The sequence below is a fragment of the Colius striatus genome, chromosome Z, assembly GCF_028858725.1.
Source record: "Colius striatus isolate bColStr4 chromosome Z, bColStr4.1.hap1, whole genome shotgun sequence".
In the NCBI taxonomy this organism is placed as follows: Eukaryota; Metazoa; Chordata; class Aves; order Coliiformes; family Coliidae; genus Colius; species Colius striatus.
The window spans coordinates 41,781,320-41,808,839 of record NC_084790.1 but is presented as its reverse complement, the minus strand read 5'-3'; the positions used below and the strand labels follow the sequence as shown (position 1 = coordinate 41,808,839).

At 38.5% G+C, this 27,520-nt stretch overlaps 2 protein-coding genes across 2 annotated transcripts in view; both read right to left on the bottom strand.

The window, feature by feature from the left end:
• ITGA1 (integrin subunit alpha 1) overlaps positions 1-26,693 on the bottom strand; it is an 81,944-nt gene extending 55,251 nt beyond the window's left edge. The window contains exon 1 of the mRNA XM_062017452.1: positions 26,420-26,693. Coding sequence (XP_061873436.1) covers positions 26,420-26,618 — 199 coding nt within the window. The 5' untranslated portion in view covers positions 26,619-26,693. The remainder of the gene's footprint in view (positions 1-26,419) is intronic.
• Positions 17,927-21,495, bottom strand: PELO (pelota mRNA surveillance and ribosome rescue factor). Its single transcript, XM_010202278.2, has 2 exons — positions 20,505-21,495; positions 17,927-18,431 (listed from the first exon to the last, which is right to left on the bottom strand). The coding sequence occupies exons 1-2, from the start codon at positions 21,228-21,230 to the stop codon at positions 18,000-18,002; spliced, it is 1,158 nt and encodes a 385-aa protein (XP_010200580.1). The 5' UTR covers positions 21,231-21,495; the 3' UTR covers positions 17,927-17,999.
• Positions 26,694-27,520: the final 827 nt, after the last annotated feature.

The window sequence follows — 27,520 nt, the reverse complement described above, 5'->3', positions numbered from 1 at the left end:
AGATTCATTGCAAGTGCTAAAAAAAAAAAAAAAAATCATAGCTCACTGTCTGATGGGAAATAATTTGCTGTTATCTTCCTTTAGCATCTATGTTTAAACAAATTCTGCTATGCCTGTTCATGTGGGACAGGTGCATTTCTTGGTCACCAAACCATAATTAAAATCAATAAAATTGATTTAAAATAATTCAGTCATCACCATTTAAAATCTTCTTTTCTTAAATGACACCATGTGTGTGATTCAGATTATGTCATTTAGACTCCCAGGCTGCCTCCTAGACAATGAAACAGTTTTAATGACATTGCCTGATACACTAAGTTAATTGTTTAGTTGAAGCAGATAGATGCAGAATCTATCCATGTTGACTTGTCTATTAAAGATCTATAGAAATCTGTTCACTTTACCCCTTAATAAAAGAGAAAGAACATCCTTATTGAAGTCTTCATAGGCATGTTTTTCATTATATGAAATATAGAAGGCCACAGATTCCAGCTCATCTCTTCCAGTTTACTTTCTCCTAAAGCTAACAAAGGTTACACTTACACTTTGTGCTCTGTACACTTCAACTCGATATTCTCTGTCATCATTCCATCAGCTGCTGATAGACAAGGAACTTCCTCACAGTGATGGAATATTGACTACTGTGATTTTTGTGTGTATTCACTACATTAAATGGTCTTGAAATTTCCTGAATCTCCTATTTGATATACTCAAATTTCCTTATTTTAATGAATACACTTCTAATCCTCACAGCTGTAACAGAGAGTACAAAATTGTGAAATGCTAAAATAAGCAAAATGGAAGAGAGATAAAAAAAATGCCAGCTATTTGCTACTGTGCTTCTGAGTGAGGTCAAATTAGAATCAGTAACAATAATACGTATTCTAAACAGCAAAACTAGAGGAATCAGAAGATGCTAGATGGGCCACACTGGTCAGAAATAAAAAGGAGTTGGCTCTACACAGTAGGGAACAGACCAGTAAGACGTTGTCAGCAAAGGATGTTTTGGAGACTAAATATTATATATTCAATAGGTAACTGAGTAAGTTAACAGAAGACAGAACCAGTGCAGGTTACAAGTCATACAGAATGCACATCTAGTTCAGGAAATATCCTCAGCTGGAAATATTCAGAAACTGGAAAATGAGTATTATATATACTTGCTCCACTATTTTTTGTCTCTAACTACTGTTTTATATGTAATCTTGCAGATATGATCCTGAACAAAATTTGATCTTGATTTAATCCAGTATAGCTATCCTTTTGCTCTCTCATCTTTCCATTCTGTCTTACCCAGAAATTAGATGCTTTGAAGTTTGACTTCATACACAAACCGTGTGGCATATTTGAATATGCAAATGCATTACTTGACCTTCTGTTGCTTTCATATGCTATGACACATCATGAGCATGTTTTTGACAAAAAGTAAGGGTTATGATAAGCAGTGTATGATTAACTTAGAAACAATCAATAGACTTAAAGGTATCTTACTACATTTTTGACAGATTCCATAAAGAAAATCTTCCTAGTTAAAGATGCATTCAAATTTGCAGATGGTAAATGTAAAAGTTGAATTTATGTTGACTCACATTACACTGTTAACTAACAGTAATCTACTGATTTCTGGCAATCTGGCTTGCACATTATGTTTAATTTTTCAGTACAAAGAATCAGAATGCTTAAAAATATATTTACTATTTTTAATATTAATATTTAATAATAATATTTTATATTATTAACAGTATCTATAACTTGCAGTCTTCCAAACTTCCACTTTATTCTAGCAAACTTGTGTACATGAAATAAAAGACTGTTGGCAGAAGCAGTGGAAAAGAAGAACTATGGGAAGTTGGAGAGGATTTTTTTGAGAGTTATGGTGATTAAGGTGAAAAAAAGCATTATACTTGAACACAAAGAATGTGGGTAAATTAAATTAATATTGTGAATTTCGTGTTAACAGAATGACTAAAAACACAGATCAGAATATACATGTTTATCAAAGGGTAAAGCTGAAGTTACAGTTTTTAACTTCATGTTCTACATGAGACACTACTGAAAACCTGGTACAACATTCCTCTCTTTACCGATTTAAACTGAGAACACTAGCTGATGCATGTGGCATTCTTTGCTGAGTACAGTTTGTACCTATACGGGAAAGGTTAACACTCATTCACCAAGACAACAACTCAAATATTACTTCTATAACAAACCTAGAGTAGTAGCTCATACTTGTCCAGTAGCCACTTTTTATTTTCCTGTTTTATTTAATAAGATCTTTTAACCAAATGTTTGTGCTGGCTGTCTGTTTATTCTGCTTCTAAACCATGCAAACATAGATTTCCCTGGCACTTATCCACATACATATTGCTTGGCCACTCTAAACTTTGCAAACAGAGAAATGCAGAACAGCCACCCATATTTTCCTAGAATGGATGGATATTAAATAACATAACTCAATCTGTAGAACAAAGCCTAACATCTGAGTCTTTAGGACAGAAAATAGATTGGCACAAATTAACCACAAACAACACCATGAAGATTGATTTAGCCAAGATAAGGCAGCAAATTCAGTTAGGGTATTTTATCTTTGTGCGGTCTGCAGCATCCGCTAAATTGTGGTTATTCTTAGAAATAAAAATACTTTTTTTTTTTAAAAAAAAAAATCTGAAAGGACAAATTTGCACTTTGCATTGGAAAAGGCTTACATGTTGTCTTCACACTACTCTCCACCAGCATGTGGTTAAAGTTGAGTTATTTTTTCTTTTCACTCTTCCTGCTCTAGCATTTCAGGTGTCAATTCCTCTGCATTTTGTAAGAAGAGACTGAAACAAGGCAGATCTAAGTGCAATCAAGGAGGACAACCAATTAAGTAGAAATATCTATTAAAAATATGCACAACTGGAAAATATTGGGAAACTCCAAAAAAGAGATTTTGGTAGGGGGGGAAAAAAAAACCAAAACAAAACACACTGCTTCCATCCTGGAAAATAAAAGAGGATATAGAAATTTAAGCTAAAGATGAAAATGAGATTAAAATGTTTTATGGGGTTCTCATATACCTGGACCACTTGTGAAAAAATAAGGTAAAATAAATAAATAAATTTGGCATTACTGCCTTGTACAGCATAAATTCCAACTGTAAAGTTACTTTAAATACCTGCAAACTGCACAGGAGTGTAATGCAGCAAGAGAGAACCGTGCATCTGATCAAAATGTATTGAAAGCTAAGTGATATTAGGACAGATGTCCTAGTTTATAAGGCAATAACTGATTACCTTTATAAGTATTTTATGCTGATATTGAAAAAGACTGCCTCTCTCAGCTATGATCTTAGAAAACACAGGAACCAAACAGCACAAAAGGAAGCAATTGAGATGTTGGTGACAGCTACTCAGCAAGGGGAGCAAGACTGAGAGCACTGCCTTAGTCTCCTATAAAAGCTTATTTTCAAAACAGCAGCAAATAGTATCATCTTTTGCAATTAGAAAACTATTTCACTTGAGAAAACTGTTACAACTGCATCTTGGCATGTGTAAATCTGTGCTCCTGTTATCAGCTATCTGGAATCAAGTCACCAGCAGAGAAAAACTTGTCCTTCAGTAAGTGCCTCAACAAGTAAAATCTACTGAAAGCTGGATCATCTAGCTGCATTAACACAACACCGTGTATTTGAGTCCAGGGCTGGATTGCATCTGACTGGTAGCAAGGGAAGATTAAATGCACATCTGCTTGCAAAGAAATACCTATAAATTTCTATTTGTGAAATCATGGCTCAAATGAGTGAGATTGGATTCTTTGCTGTACCAGCAAATGGGAGAGTATTTTCTATTTCTCCATCTGCAACAATATCACTGCAGAATTATAGACCCTTGTCTTATGAAAGAAAGGTTATAGACCTCTCAAGTGGAAGAAAATATAACAGGCATGGTACAATTGTTGTCTGCCAGCTTGGGAGCCACAGTGCTCTGGCCTTTTTCTAGTAGTCCAATGAGGCTGTGGTGCAAGTTCCTGCTGCATTCAGTTGTGGTCGGCTAAATATCAGCCTATTTCAAATAAAGCTGTATATTTTTTAAAAAAAGTTTCAACTTCTGAAACATCTTTAGTACTGCTTAAATCAAGCCTATTTTTCAGGGTTACAAAATAACCTTTGTATAATTTTCCCTCCAGCATTTTTTCTTTAACCTTTGAAGAGCAAAATACCAAATTTCTGGAATGAGACCAAATAATGGAGGAAAAAAGAGACTTTTTATTAAAAGTTGATAAATATCCACAAAAGACCAAGAAATATATATTTGAAAGTGGTTCCAGATTCAGTAACTACATGCTTTCAAAACCAATTAAATACTCTGTACAACCCATCAAATAAAGCTTCCTTTGCTGGTTTTGTGATGAGTACTTTGTACTGGAAAATAGCTTTATAATGCAGTGTCAAGTCTGAAAATACACTGAATCAGTGCTTTGTAATGTGGTTCCAAAAGAGTAACACAATGCAATGGGCAAAACTTTTGGAAATAAAATAGCAGAGGCCAAGAATATGTGCCCCACTCAGCTGACAGTCATCAAAGTATTTTGTTCAAAGTTTGGAAAGTAGTCCTCTCATTGGCACAATTCTTGGCACTTTGCAGTTTCTCACAGAAGGGAGAAAAAGCCTTAGAAATATGCAGTCACATATAGAAAACTGTGAGGTCAGATGTACAGAGGCTTAGCAGATTTAGCAGCTTGATCTATGTGATACAACTCCTAGAAAATGTTTCAGTTTGTCTCCAGTGATCTCAGCTCATATTTTGGATGCAGTTCTTCTACATTTCATTGGAGTCAAGTCATTACAATCTTTGTGGACTCCTCTAGGCCCATCCTCATTTGCTATCAAACACTAGTTCCCCCTGAACATCCCACTATAACTTTCACTTCCCACCATCTAACTCTATCTGTAAACCCCCAAAACCCTTTACCTCTTGACATTTCCTGAGATTTTTGTAGTAATATATAATTAACTCAGATTTCCCAGAGAAAGTAGTTAAAATTAATGTGTATGTTATGTTCTGAAATAAAGCCCAGAAGCTTAAAAAGGACCAAGAGATCAATACCATACAAAAAAGTGAATAAACAAGTACTTTTTAACTTAAAGAAACATGTGTCCACAATACTCTCCAAAGCCCATGTACTTGTAGGTTTTCCTCTGCACAAAACTCCTCTAGGCTGAGGGAGTCAAGTAGGATGTTTCAGTTGGTTTTCTACAAATTTTCTACTTTCTCAATTATGCTCAGCTTTGCAGGCTGATGTTCTGCTGCTGTAAGCTTTCCTCTGTGTAACCAAATCTTTATTTTATCCTTTAGCAAGTAGCTCCCATACATTTCTAGCTTATGTTATCCCATAAATCACTTCAAGCAATAGTTTCTTCAAAATTATGCTTTCAATATTAAATCCAAACATATCGCTGGATTGTGCAAGAGGTAGCACAACTGCTTAAGAAGGCTCACCCATCACTACTTGGTTAAAAAATAGTATGACCATCCTTACATAGTGTCACTGTTATGGTTACTAATGAGTGAAATGCATCTTTGAATCAGAAGTATAATTTATAAGATCAGAGTTGGAGCTCATAATAAAAACACATGGAAGTCTGCAGAAATACATCAAAAATTTTGAGGCAGAAATATTAGTGTAAAAGGTGCTCATCAGTTAAGTGTAATGCATATTTGCCATCCAAAGGTTTATTTTGAGAACGTGGAGACTGATGACTTTTGTCGTTACACAACATGGTCTATACCTTTTATAATTTCAGTAGAGCAATAAAAGATTAAGTTGAAAGGGTAGCACTGAATACTCTCATGCCAACAAATCCTTTGAGTTGCAGCAAATTATGGCCTCTCAATGTTCAAATGTGAATTGGAAATGCTACTGTCTATATATTTTTAAGTTCCTCTGAATCCACACTTTGCACTTCTGTTTTCCCTTCCTAGCTAATAAGCTATGTTTTAAAAAGAAAAAAACTGTGAAAAAATCATAAAAAAATGCCAAAATTTTCCACAGACAAATCTGTGTACTTATGGAGGTAGATATATTTCCACTATGCTGCTATTTACACATAAAGTCCATTTTCTTTGAAGTATACATGTACCATGGTATGCACATGCACATCAAATTAGTCTATCCAATCAGTCTAAACTTTGTCAACCTGACTCATGAAAACCACCTATTATAAAATGCCTCAGGAGGACAGAAGTTCCTTTTGAACATTGTGGGAAATGTGATGGTCACAGGACCACACAATCTTAAAGGTTGGAAGGGATCTCAAAAGATCACCTAGTCCAACCCGCATTCCAGAGCAGGACAATCTAGAGTAGGTCACAAAAGAACTTATCCAGGTGCTTTTTGAATGTCCCCAGGGAAGAAGACTCAACAACCCACCTGAAAAGTCATGCTAATGTCTGCCTACCAAGAAATAGGACTCCTATTATTTGGTTTGCCTTCCTGACTTGGTATAATTATTCATTATTTTTTTCTCCCAGTTGTTTTCAGGGATAACTGGGTAATTTTTCTCTAAAGGTCTGAAGGCTTATATCAGAGTGGAAATATTTTGAAGGCAATAAAGGCTTTCTGGAAACCAGAAACTTCTTCCATTTATTTACTTCACAATGGCTACAAACTCCTGTCTTTCAACACCTTATGCTGAGCATAATCATTGGCTTGCTCTCAGTCAAATCACTCACAGCTTCAGGAAGAGAAGAAATTCATCAAAAGGAACTGCAAATACTTTGATATGACCCTCTCATACCCACTAGCCAGCACACTTACAAACAAGACAGTTTTGTATATTACAACAAAAACATACACAGTGAACACACATGCTAGAGGCCTGTATCTCTTATTTAATATCTATTAAAAGTACAGTGGAAGGGAAAAGATGGAAGCTTACCGATACCTATAGCTTCCTTTGGACCCACGCAACTCTTCTATGCAGTGATCTGAGGGGAAAAAACCCAACCCAAAAGCAAGAAAGAGTTGGACCAAAAAAATTCCAGAGCCAAGTATGGATGGATATACTTCAGAATTAAAAGAAAATAACAACAATAAAAAAATCAACTTGCAAACTACACTCAAGTTGTACAGAGAACATAATTCCTATTATTTTTGATAATACATAATCTATGACAATTTTCATTCCAATACAACAGAATATTAATTTGCTTCATCTGAGTAATCTTCTAGAAGAATAAGAGTGAACCACTATGTTGCGCCACCTTATTTCATGGCTACATTTAAAAAAAAAATCATGTTTCCCTGTTTATGATGTGTACTCTTGCACTTGCACATGGACTTGAAACCTCTTCAACATTAAACCGCTTCATAGCACAAACACATTACTTTTCAGACAAACTCACTATATAAAGTGAACAGGTTCCAGCAAAATGCAATGCAGTAGGATATTTACAAAATTGAACTATTTTTAACGGCACAAGGAGTTGCTACAACAGTCTAAGGAAACATTTTTTCAAACCTAAGTATCCCTAGGCAAAATTTAAACCAACTTTAAAAAATCTAAATTATCATACCAGCAGTTTTCTGAGAGCAGAACTAGACAGTAAGAGATAAAAACTAGTATTGCTAAAAGCAAATTTTGAAAGGCTTAAAAATGCTTGACATTGAGCTTCAACTGAAAAAAATGAACCATCACCCAAACAATTGCTCTTTCCTATTCTATATGTTTTAATTCTTTGCAATGGGTCAACTGTATTGTCAATAATATTGTTCAAGACTTTTAAAAAACTTTCTCTTCTATCAGTAACTAGAAAAATTATTACAGTGAGAATATACTTGAGATTGCTATGGGCAGTAATGGAAAATAAGTCACATATTTGTTGGAACTGCTGGAATTCAACTGTGAATGGTCCCCAGATGCTAGTGTTCTCACACCATGAGGTCAGATGGAAGTGCCTCTTCATCTTCAATTGTGCTGCAGAGAAATGCCTGCAGGAAATTACGGCTCTGTCCTGAGAGAACATGGGGTAGCAGGCACTGCCTATTTGCACAGATCAGCTCTGACTTGCTCACTAGCAAAATCTTCCATCTATCTCAAACACTCACCAGCACAGGTAAGTAATGTATCAGCGCTCTAGCAAGACATACAGGGCCTTTCTGGTTTGAAACGACTGCTCACTGATAGAAGAGAAAGGAATCCTCAGTTAGTCTGTTTCCTTACTTAACTCTACCTATGAATTGTTCACTGCACTGGACAGTTTAAAGAATCTTGCTCTGCAATAACATGCACTTTATATTTTTACCTGAGAAATCCAAGCAGACAAGCATGTGGGGCTGCAAATGAACAGTGGTCATTAAATTCAATCTTCCATGAACATAAATAACCATAACACAGCTGACTAACCTAGAAAATGCTACAAACCCCATGACCACATATACATCACAAAAGACACTGCACCCTTAGAATATCAGCAATACAAAAACCACACAAGAACTAGCCAATCCAAAGACTGCTGCTATGAGTATTTGTTTTTTTAAGCAGCTTTATTCATCTTATGGTCTAACACAATCAAAAAGACCTTCACAGGCTTGCTGTCTTACATGTTAGTAGCTAATCTTCAGTCTACCTGTGAGGTGAACATAATTTACAGACATGAGATAACAAATAGATTCATATACCAGTAAGCCTGAAACTGGCATACAGTGTTCACCCAATGTCATCAGAAAAATTGACAAAGCCAAAATGCCAACTTTATAAGGGTATTGCTCAGCTGAAATGAGACAAAAAGATACTCCTCTAAGTGTGTGTTAGAAACTTATTCCCTAAAAAAAACATGTAACATCTTTGAAGTGGAATGTGGACCAGACTGGTGCCTCTACCACTGTAATTTCACAGTGCAGTTTTGGAAATAATGTTTTTAATTGCAGTAAATGTTTATGGGGATTTAAAATCCTTTTATGTGGTATATTTTTATGGTCAAGACATCTTTTTGTTTTTTTTTTTACTTAAGAAGCTAATAAATCCTGCAAAAGCCAATAAATCATCAAGAATATATTGAATGGCAGCAAACTGAAAACTTTGGCATAATAATATGCATCATTAACCATATCTTCTAATTTTTAAAGACTAAGACACTCAGGTACCAGTAAATGCATGAGCACCTCTTTTGCTGAACAGTTGGTGTAGGGATTTTACTGGTTAAAAAAAAAAAAAAAAAAAAAAAAAAAAAGTTGAAAGCACTACAGACTTAATCCCAGATCTTTTTTACTGCAAATGTTCTTTTTAACTGCACAATGAACAATTCAGGGAAATTTGGAACCAGCCATGAAGAGATTACAAGAGGAAGGTGTGTTCCCCCAAAAAAAATTTAAGCTGGATTATAAAGGTAGAAAAACATCCTGTTTTTGGGATGTAGTTTAAGATAGAGCTTTATACATGAATTGCTAGTGCTAATAACTTACATCTCCCACCCAGAACACATGAAGTACACCCGTGATTTTAAGATATCCATCTGGCCCAGGCCTGTTCAGAAAGTATTCTAGTGTTCCATAAAGAACCTGCTACTCTTTCTTTCAAACATCTGCATCAGCTTCACAAAAGCAGTGTGGATGTATAATGATGAGGAAATTTTATTTTTTTGTGTAGGTGTCTCTTCTTCAGGCTAAGTTGAACTTTGCAAAGTGAACGTGAGGTAGCATCTAAAGTCAATGGGATCCGTAAGGGTTAACAGGCAAAAAGATACAGAAGAACCTCATGCCACCACCTTATGTCTCATGATATTCCTACTGCAAATATGTACAACCTTATCACAGATTTAACATCAGCTGTACAGCAGGTAGCACCTTAACTGGCTTCATCATCAGATAGCGGCAATAGATCACTTCCTTCTAGCCTAGCTATGAAGCAGCACAGCAGTGCTAGTACTGCACTCTCTAATTACTTTTTGGTCTATAGCTCCTTGGACAAAGCTCCTTCACACAAAGTGTATTTGTCTGAAATAAACTTTTCTAAGCTTCTGCTGATATACATAGAGGACCAATGCACAGCAGCTTGCTTCAGAATTGCTGGACTAAACATGCTTTCCAAAGGAAACACAATGTGTTAGGTGTGTCAATGTAAGTTATGACTCTGATCCCTGTTTACAAATCAAACACTCAAAAATTATTTTTAATAGATTTTCAAGGCTCCCAGGGGACATCAAACTGGCAGAGGTTGAAAGGAAAGTACTCACTAAACCAGTATCAAGTACCTAATATAAGCGTCTTTGCATCATCAGTTCAGAGTGCTAATCCTGTCTGGTGCAAAGTCAGTATTGTGGTGTAATCTGGTGCATCTGTTAAGACTCGGTGAAAACCTACATGCTATGATGGGATTGATGCAAATGAGGCAACATAACGCTCAGCTAACTGTCTCTGTTCAGAGCATAGGGTACAGGATTGCTGAATTGATTCCTATCTATTGCTGGCAACTACATCATATACTTCAGGGTAAACAAATTTCATGTAAAAGTGATCTTTTGCTCTAATTTTTCTCTGTGGAAGGCTGTTCCAATTTCTCATTTTTCCAGTAGTAGGAACATTCTACTCTCCAATATACATATATTTCTTGCCATTTCTTATGTTGAAATATAAGTACTTAAGCCAGGAAGCAAAGTAGTTTTTAAAATGTTCCAGAAGTAAAGGTGAAAACTTCAATTTTTACTGCCTAAAGCCCTAAACATTTTTCAGTAACAAACTCACAACTCTCCCCTGAAAAAAAAAACCCAAAACAAACTATTATAAACTTATGTAATCTTTTTACACTAGAAAGATAAGTATTCAAAATCAGGAAAGCTTACGCTCTCAGTTGTCAGCATTAATTTTCAGCATTAATTTTGTTATTTCTTAATAGGACTTTTGTCACAAAAATAATCAGGACCATTCAGGTAGACTTCAATAAAACATGCAGATGGCCTGCAATTGCTTAAGCAATCATAAATCTGTTGTTTACCAAGACAACAATGCTTGACTGTGTATTAGTACAGTTTTAATAACTGCTTTTTGAGCGTTTCAAGAGAAAAAGCCCAAAAAGTTGCCAGACTTAATAAACTGGTTATCTTAAAGAACAATACTTTAGTTGAAACAACCTGAAAAAAAAACCTAAAAAACCTTTCAGCTTTTTTTTCCCCAGCTTTTACTGTTTCTTTTCACTAAACACCCTCCTCAAGAACTCTTTGGGGTTTATTTCAATCGGCTTCTGCTGTGTTGCTTGTTTTTTTTCATGTTTGACTAGAAATTTTTCCTTTGCTTATCACGCTGACCACCAACACAACACACTGAGGTGTTCGTATTACAAAGCGCTACATATGACTTTTAAAAATGTTGGTGGCTTCCAGACTGTTATGAAAGGGAAACAGTTTTTCACAAGCCTCAGATACAGCAAGGACTCCATATGTGACACTTGTGTAGTAGGCTTGTCAGAAATTAATTACTCTACAGTGACAAGATTAGCAAAGTCTCAGTCTCAGGCTTAAGGCTTCACCCCCTTGGACACAAGCTTAATCACACCAGCTGGCATCTTATTCTACAGAGAGAAGCAGTTGTAAAAATTCTGTACAGCTATTTCAAACATTCACTGCATCTCTATTTGGGGAAGAAGTCGCATGCTTAACATAGTATCTCATGTTTTCCATTGAACTACAGTTTTTCATCTTTCCTTGTGGCTCTGTAAAATGGAAAAGCTCCCTCATGAGGCAGCTGCTCTTTTTTTGCCTCAGGAGCCTAGCCACTCCGTGGTACAATATCGCAGTGAGGGCAGTTTCTGCCCCAGGAGATACGGCTGGTCTGGCTGACCGATGATGTTTTCCCACCACCATTATCTGAAGAAAGTCCATTTCAGTTTCTCTTAGCTGTCCTATCACAGAACAGCAATTTCCACTCTGGAGAGGAGTAAGTGATATGGGACGAAAGAGTTCTCTTTAGTAAAGGGAGTAGAAGTGATGTTATAGCTATTTGGGTAAGTTAAGCAAATGCAGTTAATTTATCTCACACCTGAACTAAAATATCTATACCAGTTAAAGTAACTATATTGAGAACTGTGGGTCAAAGAAAAGGCAATTCTCTTCAGCAAAACCTGCTGTAGCTTTCAGACTTTCAGAAACATTTGAGGGAGACATTCATGAGCATTCAACAACTATTGGACACTTCAAACTCAGCACTTCCTACCAAGCTCCTCCTACTGTAAACAAATCTTGAGGCCTGAAGATATCTACCAAGACTACATCCTCACTAGTTCCTTCAGGTCCAAAAGCAAATATAAGCTGTCAAGCAAGTGCGCGTGCGCACGCGCACACACACACACCTTTACATACCTTTTGTGTTTCATTTCTGGGTTCTGAAGTCCTTTCAGGAAAAGGTCAGCTAAAGACATTTGTTCTAAGTAAAGCAAATGTCTAAAAGTTGTTATTAAAGCTGAATGGGAAATAATCTGCCTGTTCTTCACAAGCAGATTTGATGGGCTGCCATCAGGTCTGAAATCTTTTTGAAACATCGAATTCTACTCAGGGCTACTTTCAGAAATGAGGACTGTTAGGCAGGAATGGCCACAGCTTCCGGTCACAACTTTCAATCATGTTCCTGTCCCATTCAGATCAGAAACCTGAAAATTGTCTCCCACATTGCAAGAGATATCATACCTGAGTCAGTTGTGGTTTAGCTATTTTTGCCAAAATATATCATTTATATGTTTATGTAACGTGTAAATGTACTCATTAAGGACACTGACAGAAAGGGAGCATCTTTAACCTAATGTGAACAATGAAACAGAGCAGGATATTATGCTTTTCATTTTCTGCCTTGTGATTCCTTAAACCTCTCGGTTCTTCAGTACTCTAGGCTTGGCTTTGATCAGAAATTCCATTTTGGACCAGCAGAAAAAGTTTCCATCAATTCTGGTATGCACATTCCTAAAAAAGAAGACTGCTTTCCACTAATTAGCATTCTCTAATGGAACAAATATTTTGTCAGAGAATCCATCATCAGCTCTAATTTGACTTAAAAGTAATTATTAGAGCAGCATGGCAGTAACTACATTAGCTGCGAACACAGAATTTCCCAAAAAAAGGACAATAAATTACAGATCGATATAGCAGAAACTGACAAGAGCTGGCAGAGCTTGAAAGCTGCTGCTTCATGTTGCATTTCCAAGAAGACATTGAGTTGGAAGCAAGTATAATCTGGTATCTGCTCCCGCTCTGTTTCTTGTACAGCCCTCAAGTGGGACAAGAGCAAGAATTATTTTCAGACAACAGAATAAACAAGTATAATTTCACAGACCTTTCCTCACATTCTGTTTTAGGCTAAGGCACCTTATGAGACCTTTTTTTTTTTTTTTCCCCCATAGAAGAGCTATACTGCATTTCCAAAACAGTCAACTTCAGAAGCTTATAGACAATATACACTACCATTTGGTTGTTAGATGACTGTCATTTCTTTCCTTTATACTCTGTATTGTGTAAGCAGTTATATTAAAATCAAAATGAATGCCCTATTTCAGTCAAGCATTAAAAATGAGGCAGAACTAAACACTATGCTTATTAAGGAATTCTTTGGGCAACTGTCACACAAGATGCTTCACAGTCTGTTTATTCCTTCCACTGCTGAAAAAGCCCAGGCTTGACCCATGTCAAAGACTGAACTAAGAATTTTAACAATAATCACAACACCCAACTGGGTAGGCATTTTCTTAACTCTAAATTAGCGGAACAACGAATTTGCAAATTACTTAAAATCTGAATACATGAGACTTTAAAAAGCAAGTTGTGGCCTTCAGAGGGAAGATACTGCAAAATAATCTACTGCAATGCCATGTCTCTTTTCTCTTCCCACCATCTGCTAAATCGAACCAAAACTAAGACCTAACTTTTAACAGCATTAGAAATGTTACCACTCACTTTGTAACAAAATTGAAAAAAAAAAATCCAACACAACCCAAGAAGGAAATAACTCCCAGATATGCATTGTTCCATGAATTACAACAGCTTGATGAAGAGACTTTTCTTTTTGTTTTAATGGTCATCAACCTGAATGACCTAGGTCTACATTTTAAAACCTCATTCTAAAATTAACATTTTATAACTTTATCTTTAAATAAAAACAGGGGTTTGGGAGGTGTTGTCACAGATAAAAGCAACTGGTATATCTGAGGGCAAGAAAATAAAATCAAGTCTGAAGCTTTGCAGATTCTAAAAAGTACATAGATAAGTAGTTTCCTAAGTTATTCCCTCTTTTTTTTTTTTTTTTTTTTTTTGTTAGTGTGTGTCTTGCAGGAATTCCAGCTTGGGGTTATGAACAAGGATTCCTAATTGCAGACCTCCTAGTTGCAATTTCACATTTTAAAAATTGCTTTCTTACATCTCTTATAGAAGCAATGGACCATGCACTGCACAAATATGCCTTTAGACAAAACAACAGTATAAACATTCTGAGAATATGGTGGTGGTATTTTTGCTTGTAAAACTAGACATTAATTTTTTTATGAAATAGGCTTGTTTTCTGTAAAAACTTACAGACATGAAAATCTGAGAGAAAAGTGAATGGACTGGATGATAAACCATCCCATCTCCTATCCTTCCTTTTTCTTTCTGAAACTGAGCACATTTTCTAGATGGATAATGCAGCTTCCAGAAAGAATTCAGAGAGGCTCAAGCTATAAATTGGTCAATTAAGAAAGTAATATACCAATATATCATCTCAGAAGGTGTCAGATCAAAGTCAGCAGCTCAGTAATGAAGAAATTCTCAAAGGCTAAGACTATTCAGGACTGCTTTACAATATGAAATGAAAATTGCTTCAGACATTTATATGGCTTTAAAAAAATAATTATAGTTAGATCACAAATTAAGCTGAACAGATACAGGCTCTTCTTACACTGCTGGTCAAGAAGCAGTCAAAAGATCATTTATCCCCAGCATTTTACTCACACAGTGTACAAGTGTGAAGACAGGAGGAAGGGAATGAGGAATTCTGTGGGTCAAATACTATTAAATGCTCCACAGTTTTATTGCAAGATGTATCTTTTATTTACAACTTTATAACTACTAGTTATTTTGGCATTATTTTGGTGTCTTGCTGGTGGTAGCCCAGTGTTTTGTATCAAACTTCATTTGGTAAACAGCCACAAAATATTTATATAACAATAACCATATTTAAATGCCAAAGATGACAAAACCAGCAATCTAGGGCCTGCTCCAAAGAATGAGTTTGCAAGAAGAAGATAATTCATAATACAGATTCACATAATTATGTCAGAACACAATCAGAAACTAAACTGAAACACTGTGCAAAATTACTAAATACTGTATGCTGCAAGAGAACCATTTTCACACTTGTAGACAGTTTTCAGTTCATGTATGTTTACTTCTAAAGGAAAGACATAAAAAGATGTTCCCACAGCTCTTGCACTTGCTCATTTTATCTGCAGATTACATGAATCTTCTGTTAAATGTTATCTGCACAGACATTAAGGTCTTTGTTAAACAAGCACCTTTGTTAATATAGACATTTAAACCAAAATTTCATTAAATGTAAAAGACAAGCAACCCTGGAACTCTGCCAGGTCAAGCATCTGCAACTACTGAATACAGACTACTTTCAATATCAAGCCCTTAAGCCATTTCCTGAAACAGGATGCAGTTGTCTACATAATGATTGTACATTTATTTTACTACAGAAATGCTCTCAAAAAATCTCACCCTTACAAACTTTGGGCAACTAGATGTGTATGCATTGCTTTCAGAAACTTAATGCCAGGGTAGCAATAGTGAAAAAAGAAAAATATTCATAAAGTCAGTGCAGAATTTTAATAATAAAAGAATCATCATGAGCATATTTTCTTGCCAGATGTTTGCTGTTACAGATTAGAAAAGGGAAATAAGCAGCAAAATGGCTGCTTCTTTTCTTTGGTGATACATCACCACAAGCACAACAGACTTGTAGAATTGCCATTGTAATCTTCTTATAATGCACAATGCTTCATAATTTTTGTCTAAAATGGAGTAATTGGAATCAATTTGGTCAAATAAAATGGCAAATCATTCCACATTCTAATGAGTTTTGCACAGAAGTAAGATTTGTGCACAACTGCAACAAACTGGCATTACTTTTAAGAAGGAAAATATTAATATGCCAGCTGATCTTAATCTTTAGACATTATGAGCCTATTTAAAGCCACAATTATCTCCATATAAGTAATCGTTATTGAAAGTCAGATTCTTCTACTTGTTTCCTATGTTCTTTACATTTAACTCTGCATACAGCAGGAATCAGGTTGCTTTTTATTTGGCTAACTGTATGATCAGTTTAGGCATATTTTTAAAAAGAAGGGAAAAAAAAGAGAAACTTTTATTTAACCAGTTATAACTGCTGAAGGAAGCTTACCTGAGCATGCTATGACCTCTGGCACTTAACGAGATAAAAACATAAATCTCAAATAACAGTTTATCTGTGCAAGCTGACTCTGTCTTAATGGACTTGCTTGTCTTCAGTGAAAGAAGAATCAAAATGTTCAAGTACAGTACTAATCCCAGTTCTCTTCATGCATTCCTCAGACTGTGCAGATGACTGGATGATGGCTTTTAACTCAAAAGTACTTTTGAGGTACTCTAACAAAAAGTACTCTATCAAGTTCAGGCTCATGTTTCAGTTAACAATAAATATCAAATTCACAGAGCTGGCAACCATCATGTGCATGTACATATTTTTTCTAAAATTCTTCCATCCAGACTAAAATTTCTGGTAGTTTTATATCTTCCACTGTTACGTCCCTTTCTGTATTTCAAAAAGCTTCTATGGCTTTCTTGAACTAGATTTATTGCTGGCAAGTCTCACTTGTTCACCCCTATCTTTGATTTTAAAAAGGAATGGGGTTTTTTTACATACACAACTTAAACTATGAAACATTGGTTTAAACTGAACAACTCCCTTGCAGGTGTAGCAGAATCTGAAAGCAGTTTCTAATTCCTCAATCTAAGATTTATTGTCCAGGGAAGAAACAAAACTCACAGTGCCTCTCAATTCTTTGAGCACATGAAATAATAGGAAAACTAATCTTGATTTTTACAATTGTCTTTACATTGATTTATAAATTTGTAATCTTTAATTCTGTATCACATCTTATGTTTTTAAAGAGATATATAAATAAAAAAATACCAGATTATGAATTTACTTGCTGTCAAAAGACTCGTCATGGAAATTAGGGTTCTGATTTTCTAAGATTTTCACGTATCTTCTCAAAATCATGTGTTAAATAGTCCCAATGCCAATTTATCAGAACACAGTCAATCTCAAAATACAGCATACCTTGTCACCCTTCAGGACAATCTCCTGAGGTAACAGCATTCCAAAAACGCACTGAAATGAATGGGTGTAATGAAGTCATCATTTGTTTTGCAGCTACTATCATATTAGGCAGGAAATGGTTAATGTAAAGGGTATGGTTTTGAAAGATTGCTTAAAGCATTTCACAGAAATATAAAGTGCTTAGACTGATCACATAATACCACAAAAACGCCTAAAAGATTATGCTGCTCCAACTCCTTTGCCACATCCCAGGAAGAATGCAAAGTTCCTAAAAAGATTAAGTACAGTTTTTATAGGTCTTGCATGAACTTTAAATTTATTTTGAAATACTCTTTTCAAGCATTTGAACAGGAATAGACAGTATGACATAAATTTCTCTTAGTTTATTATCTTTTCTCACACATTCCAAAACAGAAAGCTACCAGTCTGCCTCAACATGCAGCTTTGGAAAGCCAAATTAGTTTCCTGTACTACTGGTGGTCCAGGGTGCAACTTGTGATAAGTCGGCACCAATGCCCAGTGTATCAGTGATTGTTAGCATAGAACAGATACCCATAAGTGTGCCGAGCAGAGGCATATACTGTAAGAAATACATCTGCACACAGTATTTAGGAAGGGAGGGCCTTTAATATCATTTCAGTATGACTTGGACAAGAAACTGTGGAATGAAGTCACTGTTATCAATCATCTTCAGAGCTAGATTCATCTTCCTGGTCAGAGAGCTCAGCAACAGGAAAGCGCAGGATGGCTGCCACCCCTGTCAGCTGGCCAAGCTGCTCTCCAGACACATGAAGGCTGGAGAAAATTCGTACTGTGCCCATGTTTTCCCGTACACTATCTACCAATTTAACATATCGGGCACGTGTAGCCACATCCTGGTGCCGGAAAAGCTCGTCACTGATCAGCAAGGTATCGATGGCCATGGCTTCATTGGCCTTCTCCACATGTTTTAGACCATAAAAAGCCCGGTCTGGCTCATGCTGCAGCATTTTATAGAAGTCATCTAAGGCTTTGACCTCACCAGCTGCCTTAGTGTCAGACAGACGGCTAGTTACAGCTGGGTCACAGAGGGCTTCCTTCAATGCGTACTTATGTCCGGAAGAAGAGTGAACCTAGGGTGAAAAACAGTCATAGGTTTGGGGTTTTTTTAAAATAAAAAGGATAATTTCTATCATTAGCCAATTACAAACAGCTACCACTATACATAATATTTATCTTGAAAATTATTCAAGGAAATTATCTCCTTCTTGAAATCTATATGATTACTTTCTTAAAAGACTGCTCATGTAACCCAAAGCCCATACCAAACCTCTTAAACTGTATTTTAAGAAGCACAGAAAAGATGTTTGTCTTATTCAAAGGGAGAGTTAAATATGCAAGCTGTTGTAGAAAATTCCCAAGGTCGGGCCACTTGAAACTACTAAGAAACTAAGACTTAAGCCTCTACCTTTTAAAACATTCAAGAGGAGAAAGATCTTTTAAGACTGCAGGCATACAGTGCAAAAGCATCAAGTCTTCCACAACTGTACAGCTACTATGATTGAAAAACTGTGAAGTACATTAAAACTTTCCATGCTTACTATCACAATGTTGCTCCAAATGTGTGTGGGTCTGGGGGCAGACAGGGGTGGTTTTTTTTTTTTTTTGTAACAAGGTGAGAGGCTGCCATGGTCGCTCCTCTCCAAACTTTCCCTAGCTCTGAACTGGCCCCACCTGTGGCCAAGGCTGGGTCAATTGCATACTTCTGCTACTTAAGGAAGGGAAATGGGCAACAGGATGAGATGGAATGAGTGACTGTGTGGACCCCAAGATCAGGAGGGGAGGTGTGCTGAAGCAGGGATCTCAGGCATCCTGTGGTGAGATGGCAGCTGTTCCTCCTGCAACCCACGGAGGATGTCAGTGGTGCTGAGATCTGGCTGTGGCTCCAGGAGGTCCCTGCACCAGAGGGGTGACTGTGCCTGGAGGGGCCATGACTCTGTGGGGAGGTGGTGCTGGAGCACAATGTGCCCTAAGTTCTGCTGCTGCAGAAGAGACTTGTGCTGGGGCATCCTGTGAAGAGCTGCATCCCTCAGGAAGAACTCATGCCATAAAGGTTCATGAGTGACTGACTCACAAGGGAGAGGTACCATGCTGGAGCAAGTGGAAAATATGAGGAAGAGTCTTCCCCTGGAGCACTGGTGACAGAGTGCCCACTACTCTCTGCTCCCCTGAGCTGCTGAGGGGGGAGCAGGGAGCTGAACCTGGGAAGATGGGAGAGGGTTGGGGAAGATGGTCTTGAGGAAGATGTGCAACCAGCCCTTCATCATCCAACTGTTTTATTTTTTGGTTGTTTCGCTTCTGGTTAGTGGTGGGCCAAAATAACTTTGTGTTCTTCCCCAAGCTAAGTAGTTCTGTCTGTTTTGTCCAGGATGATAAGCAGTGGGGGGGCCCTTGGGGATTACTATGAAGCCATTGGTTACCTTTTAGCCTCACCCAGGTTGGGCATTGAGCACACTGCTGTGTGTTCTTTGTGCCCTGACAGACCCAAACCTTGACAAAATGCAAAAGCAGGCTTTCTTGGGTCAGTGCATCTCATAAACATTGTAACCATTAAGTAGAGACACGCTTTCACCCTTTGCTCTCCTCATCTTTTGCACAGATTACAAGCCTATTCCAATTAGAAGATGATGCAAATATCCTTACGAAAACTTATTTTAGGCCCTGAGTTTGCTTATTTCAGTGAAAGGTAAAAAAACCCGAGACATTCATTCTGAGATGACTACAGTATGGGAAAAAAAATGCTATGGTCTGCATAACCTTAAACTACGTAGTCCAAACCTAACAACAATTAACTATCTATACAACAGCTAAGTACTTTTTAAAAAGCTTTAGAAAATTGCTATTTAACATGCATGCTACACACTACAACAGATTGACAGTACAGCTGAAGTATTGTCAAACTTGTACTTCACTCAATTGAAGATTAACTATGCTTTTTTAGAGCACCTAAAATATTAAAAATACTTTCGCTACTCCATATTAAGGTACCCTGGGAAGGCATCACACCTGAATCTTGCATAACTATCTTATGGTTTTGGACACCACTTTTGAGAATAACTTCCCATCACCCTTCTAACTATCTTCTGTTATCACAGACAGCTCTTGAGGATCTTTTTAGCCACTCTGGAGACTGTTTGGCTCCTTACCTGTAGGAACTTGGACCTGTTCTCCAGCAGAAGTTTGTTGTCAATCTTCACTGCCTGCTGGAACATGTAGTCACAAAACTGCTCACGCACGAAGCCTGGGCTAGCCACCAGTACACACTTCACCACCTCAAAGTTGATGTGCCGCTGAATGGCTTGCATCACCTGCTCGTAAAACCTCTCCAGGGCCCGGTCGTGCTGGCTGCAGTTCCCTTTCCGCTTGCGCGGAATGTTCACCTCCACCTTGGCCCGGGTAAGCGTCATGCTTGGAGTGACCAAGCAGACATGAGCCAACCCTTCCTGCATGACCACGGCTGCCACATCTGCACTCCAGGCCGGGTCGCAGGCCTGCTCAATGCGCTCCAGCACCACGCTGTCCCACTGCTTCTTTGCCAGCGTGAACTGCCGGTTGGGCTCCAGCTCAATGGTGTGGTAGGCCCCCATCTTGACATACTCGTTCTCCTGGATGTTGGTGCCCTTCACTCGCAGCTGGCAGGCCTGTGAGTCAAAGTCGATGGCCTCCACGCAGAGGGTGAGGGTGGTGCGGATGCGGTTGCTGCCCACGCTGCCCGTTGCCGACTCGGTCTGCACCTTCCGAATGGTGGAGGCCCGCAGGCTGTCACCCACCTGCAGTAGATTGTACGTGTGCCACATGTCCTCGGGCTCCTCGGGGATCAGTGTCACCTGTCCCGCATTATCCTTCTCCAGGTCCTTTCTCACAAGCTTCATCGTGCCGGCTTCCCTGTGCCGCCGCGCACTCTCGGCTTCTCAGCCGCGACAGCCGGGAGGCCTGACGGCGGAAGCTGCAAACTGATGGAGGGACGGACAGCCTACCTCGGCCTACAAACGGCCTTTCCCGATAACCGGCCTGCGTCAGGCCCGCGGTGGAGCCAGGGCTAAGCCTCGGATGCGGTGCGGCGCCACAGCCCGTCACAAAGCTCCCGGCCGGCTCCGCGCCCCACTGCCGCGCGTGTGCAGTGCCCAGCCGCGCCACGGCGCATGCGCACGGCTGCCCGCGGAGGCGACGGCCCCGCGTACCGCCCCCTGTCTCCGCGCCCGACGCGCATGCGCACGGGCGCCTTTTTGCCTGCAGCTGCCACGGGACCGTGTCTCGAGGGAAATAGTCCTGAGGGAGGGGAAGGGAAGGTGAGGAGTCAGGCGCGACGCCCCTCTGTGCTGGGAGGCCGGAGAGGACCATAAATTCTTGTGTGTCTCCGCTACGGGCTTTCTGTGAGTGGGGCCAGAAAGCACCGGGCCCATGCTGGTCCTTTCTAGCTCGGTGACGACTATATCGTACAAACGTCGCTATGAGGGCCACTCACGTGAAAAAAAACAAAACCACACGCCCCAAAACTAAGTAGTTGCAGCAGGCGATGGTGGCGAGAAAAAGAGATGATAAAGGTGTGCCCAAGTAGCCAGTTCTCTGTGATACGGAAACACCGTGGTACCTCAGAGCCAGGGAGCACAGGCAGAGCTTCCCAAAAGCTACTGGTGCGTGAGAGTGGCGGCTGGTTCCATGCCAGTGCCGAGTGAAATGAAAATCAGACCCAGGAAACATCAGAACCTAAACTGTTACTTTGACGTTGTTCTTCCACTGAACTTCAACTTAAAAGTTTACAGTTAAACTTCCAAGATGCACTTTGGCCTATTCTGCAGCTTGACCTGCTTCCTAAATCTGAGTTCTGAGAAGCTTCAAAATCAAGTAAGCATGTCTCAAATTATGTTGACAAATGTAAGTAATATGCTTTTAAAAAACACAGACTAGTTCAGTGACAACTTGCACAGCAGTGGGACCTAATAATAACTAGACAGCACAATTTGCAGCCTAGACAATTTTAAGAAGCCAGAAATAATGCTAAAAACTCCAGCATCATTATGCAAGTACTTCAGCTTATTTTGAAACTCTGTACAACACTGTAAACTCCATTACAAAATGAATGTCACAAAGAGTAAGAAAAAGAATGTATGTATGAAGAATTCAAAGGAATAAAATAATGTTTGGGAAAGCAAGCCAATGTACCATAATATATCAGGACAACTGAAACAGATAAAGTAAGTCTGGAATATATATCCACTAAAAGTAATAACTGAAAAGCAAGAGAACAGTCTCTTAAGAGATGAGAAAGTGGCAAATTTAGAATTATTAGAAGGAAGTTTCTTTTTTCTTTTAGATGTTGGGTTTTTTTGGGGTGGTTGCCTTTTTTTGTTTTAAAAAACCCCAAACAACAAAACAAACCCACCAGAAATACTCACTGGATTATAGAATTGGCTGACTTGGAAAAGATCTGGATTAAAGGATTTAATCAGATAAAGGCTACTGTAAGCAATAATCATCCCATATGCCCCATTACAGTGTACACATAAATTTCAAGTATCTAGCACTAGTCAGTTGTTGTGACATGACATTGAACTCAGATCTGTCCCAGAAATGTGCGTTCCTTGTTTCTAAGCTTGATAATGATGTAAAAACAACTTTATCAGATATTACATAAGGATTTATTTATGAGACTTCAGACTCTCTTCCTGTGAATACACATGCTTAACTCCATTAGCATGAATAGTTTCACAGAAGGAAGCTGGACCACCCAAGGGAATATAACATAAGTACACATATAAATAACTCTTTAATTTAGGCTTGTACGTACTCGTAATTTTGTATTCATGTTTTTGTGGCTTAAGCTAGTGTATATTCTGCTTTTCCTTAAAAATTCTTTTCACTTTTCTCTGTAAATGCTATATGGTGAATTTATGGTCAATTTTCTTCTTTATGTTCTTTGTGATTATAACATTGCATGGGTTGATTTGATGCTATTCTTTCAAGACAAAGTAGCTATAGGGCATGTTCACCTTACACAGCAGTCTATTTTTTCTTTTGCTGATGTGTATTTACAATTTTTTTTCCCCTTCTTAGTTCCAGACTATGTTTTATAAGCAGCTCCATATCCATGGAGATGCAGTATATTTTATGTAAAGGTTGCAAGTTGGCATTCAGTACCATGCAGTGGAAAATAAACATTCTCTTCATACAAGCAGGAGACTTGCTGGATTAAAAACAAGCAAAAAAAACCCAAAAAAACCCAAACCACCCAACCCAAAACAAAGACAACTATCTGCTGGAAAAACGTTGCCACTCATTGTAATAAATTCACTTATGTAGAAAGAGACATTTAGAGATGCGCCAAAGTCCTTTCTCAAAAAAAAAAAAGATTTTATACAGTTGCGGATAATGATCCACAAGTATTTAGTGGTGTCTGTAAACTTCAGTGATGTATTCACAGTAAGCAAGACCATTTTTGAGTTATAAAGGAAGACATTTACTAGTGATGATCCTTTGCCTACTACTGTGTTAAAAAATAACTACTGGGCATTGTTATTTGTTTGCATATTTCAAAGAATGTTCAGTAGAAGAAAAACATTTCTGAAAATTTAAGAGCCATCTAACTCTTAAGTTTGTAGTTTCATACTTACAATTTTGCTCATGTGAGGGAGAGAAATTAATTTGACCCCAGTAGAGCCAAAACAAGTGGAACTTAAAATTCTACATAGTTTAAAATAGAAGTTCAAAATTAAATGGTCTGTTCCAGACTTGGAAAAGATTAAGACTACATGTAGAACCTAACATTTCTTGCTTTCAATTTTTAAAGCCAATTTCATAGGTACTGGTAATTGCATCAATTTGACATGAATTTTCAGGCCTTCTCAAGCACAGTCCAAGGCAAGATAAAAATGATGAGACAGGGATTCATATGGATTTTGAAGCTGCACTGTTTTTATAAGATTAATATTTTGAAAACTTAAGACTGCCTCACATATGCAAGTCTTGATGTGCTGCTTTATAAAGATGGGTTGCGCACAGATTTTAGACAAGGAGAGGTTGTGTCCATAGGAAGCTCCCTCTCCTCCACATTAACAGCCATTTCAGCTAAAACTTATGCAAACACGACTTACATCTTGGATAGAAGAAACTAGTGGGAAAATACCTCAAATATAGCCGGAAATCTGCTGAGAATTGTTGGACATTATTGTTGCAAGAGCAAAGGAAGACAAAAAGTAAAGATGAAGAGGAAAACTGTGGCAAATATGTTTTTTTGTACTTTCCCATTATCCTGCATCTGCCCTGCTTTTGCAGGCTCTGGACAGAGACCGTTTCTCTTTTTTGTTTTTTTTTTTTTTTTTTGTACAGTTCTGTCTTTCTAATAGAAAATAACAATAATCATAAAGTGTGTACTCTTAACCAATACCAATAGTATGATCATCACCAATGAGGAGAGAATTCCAAGAAGGAACAGACTATGTGTAAAACTGTAAGTGAGCAAGCATTAAAAAGTAATGGAACCCTTTAGATTAATGTCTTCCTTTCTCTTCTCTTGAAGCATAGTGGTGAGGGAAGCTTCAGCAGTTCCCTAGTCAAACCACTTACACTGAGGTCAGGTGAAATAAAACTCAGCCACCCCTCACAGGTGTTTATCCAACTTCATCAACACTTCAGGTGAAGGAGATTATGAAGAGGTGGGTTTGTTTCGTAGCCTGTTCTAGCTACTCATACTTGAAGAATAAGAAAATTCTGAATATACCTTAAGGTGGTGTTTGGTTTTTTTTTTTTTAAAAAGTATTATTTTTTTTTTTCCTTTCTTCCCACACTGAGTTACATGGATTTTCCCTTGTCCTTTGTTTGTTTGGATTTTTTTTAAAAAAACCTTTCTATTGCAATTAAAAAAACTCCTTGCCCTTATTTTTACAACATTTTGACTTGTTACATAGGACTACTTTTCTTGTTTATCTGAGACAATTTGAATCCCATTCCTGATAGCTGTAATGCCTCCTCTGATTTCTGAGTGTATTCTATTTCATACCGACTTGTTAAAAAAGGTAAAAAACTAACAAAGCAAACCAGTAAGCCAGTAAACAGGTCTGCATGGGACCCACCCTTGAGATGTTCACCTATCTGACAGTACACTTTTTTTGCATTACTGGTGAATTGTTAGCAGTACCAGTGGCAAACTCTGCCACTCTGAAAGGAAGTTGTGGCACACCACATTGTTGCCACTTCACAAAGCCTCCTTCTGTGAGTATACAGACAGAACCACATTTTGGATACTATTACTGATCAGTAAAAGTAAGAAAGAAATCTGTGAACAAGGTCTAAGTATAGTACACCAAAGTACTACGTTCGCATTTTGCCGTATCTGTTCTTTCTTGCACAATAAGCAGAGTGAAGAGGGAAAAACTCATCTTGGCTTTTCCCATACTTGCTGCTGTCTGCATTTTCCTGATTCTTATGAAATTGATTTCTGCCTCTGTACTGCCTGAGGTTTACTATGTGCTAGTTGACAGTGCAAGAGCTGTTGGGGAACTTAGTATCCCGAGTTTGTAAGCACATGCATCCCACCACTGCCTTTTCTTCTTTCCCACTTCATGGGTTCTCCCTGGTTTCAGGTCCCAACTGTTACTACAGATTGGCTATCTGGGAAAGCTGTTACTTGCTGTATTCGCTCTGCTAAAAAAAAAAAAAAAAAGCAGCAAATCCCTAACAAAAAAACAAAAGAAGCAATATAATTTATTCAATCTCCAGATTTATGAAGTCAGTTGGGTGCAGTTAACCACTTCCTCACTTCCCCTTTTACTACTCATCTGAAAGCCAAACAGAGGAACACAGAGAAGCTACCCTAATTTAAAACAGCTGCCAGGTTCATCTCTTTGCCCAAGTCAATTTCAATTATACTGCTTCTTATTCATCTTCATCTAGCAGTCTCCCCTTACCCCTCGGATTTTAAGATTAGTTTAGGGATTAAATTTCCCAGAGAGAAGCAAATCGAGATAGTGCTGCTCCTAACAGCTTCACCTCCCCCCTCCCGAAGGGAGCTGAGCTGCTTTGGGGAAACTGGGTCTTCAAGACAAAAAAAAAGGGCATTCCTCACCTGTCAGCATCCAGTAGGAGGCAGCCATACCTGGGCTGGGCTGGGCTGGCGGGAGCCCGCAGCAAGAAGCTCGGACTTGGGGCGAGGGTGGCGAGCGAAGCGCTGCTCCTGCCGCCGACGCGCCCGGCGGTGCTGCGCGGTGAGTGGAGCTCAGCGCTCTGCACCGCCCGCCCGCCCGCCTCGTAGACGGGTTAGGCATTTCCTGTTCGTTATTCAGTCTTTACGTTGTTTCTTCGCATCAAGAAGAATTTAGCTTCCTCCCCCGATACACAACTTTCCTCTCACCCGCCCACCAAAAGACCTCTGAGCTTCGGAAACCTCCCTGGAGAACAAGCCTGGCGTAAGATATACAAATAAAGCCAAACATTCCCCCCACAGAGCCTTCAGCTGCAGCCTTTGAAAAGCGCAGCAGACCTTAAAGGGACATCTGCCTGCTCATAATAAATTAATAGGTGTCTCCCGCCAGCACCCTCTCTTCATTCCCTAGCAAGGCAGGAGAAAGCTGGACGTGCTCTCTCACCCTTCTCAGTAGGAGAAACACATCGTGGGGGTAGGAGGTGTGTTTGGCTGGTCAAGTTTAGTTTCTCTTACATCACCCCTTTAAAACGCACTCTATAGACAGTCTTTTGCCTGCAGGAGGAAGCCAGTCGCCCCTTCCTCATTCTCAGCGGCTCTGAGGAAACAGTTAACTCTTCAGACAGTGGGCAATTTTCTCGAGTCTTTGTGTCGCACAATAATTTGCTGCCTAGAGGAAATACCAGATAACTACCTTTGCCCTCATCTACCGAACATTTGCATGATATCCCTTCCCCCTCTTTCTCTGCTCCCGAATGCCTTCACTAATAAATAACTGAATAAATAACAAAGGTAATAATCAACCAGATTCAGGCCCGTGAGTAGAGATTTTCAGGCTTCATTAAGCACCCACTAAAAGAGCAGCTTGCAGGACAGACTTTTCGTGTTTATCAGGGTGATGCTCAGGTGGGGTGACATCCCTCCAGCTACGTGAGAGTTCTCCCACTGGACCTGGTGAAAAGTAATTCTGTTGTCTGAGGAAACCCATGGTCTCTCAAACAAGAAAAAGAGAAATCAAAATACTCT

What these genes read in the sequence shown, in the direction of transcription:
- PELO (XM_010202278.2), bottom strand. Translation starts at nt 21,230, where the DNA reads ATGAAGCTTGTGAGAAAGGACCTGGAGAAGGATAATGCGGGACAGGTG. An exon ending in ACAGGTCCAAGTTCCTACAG is followed by an intron (nt 18,432 to 20,504) that starts GTAAGGAGCCAA and finishes TTTTCACCCTAG; the next exon opens with GTTCACTCTTCTTCCGGACA.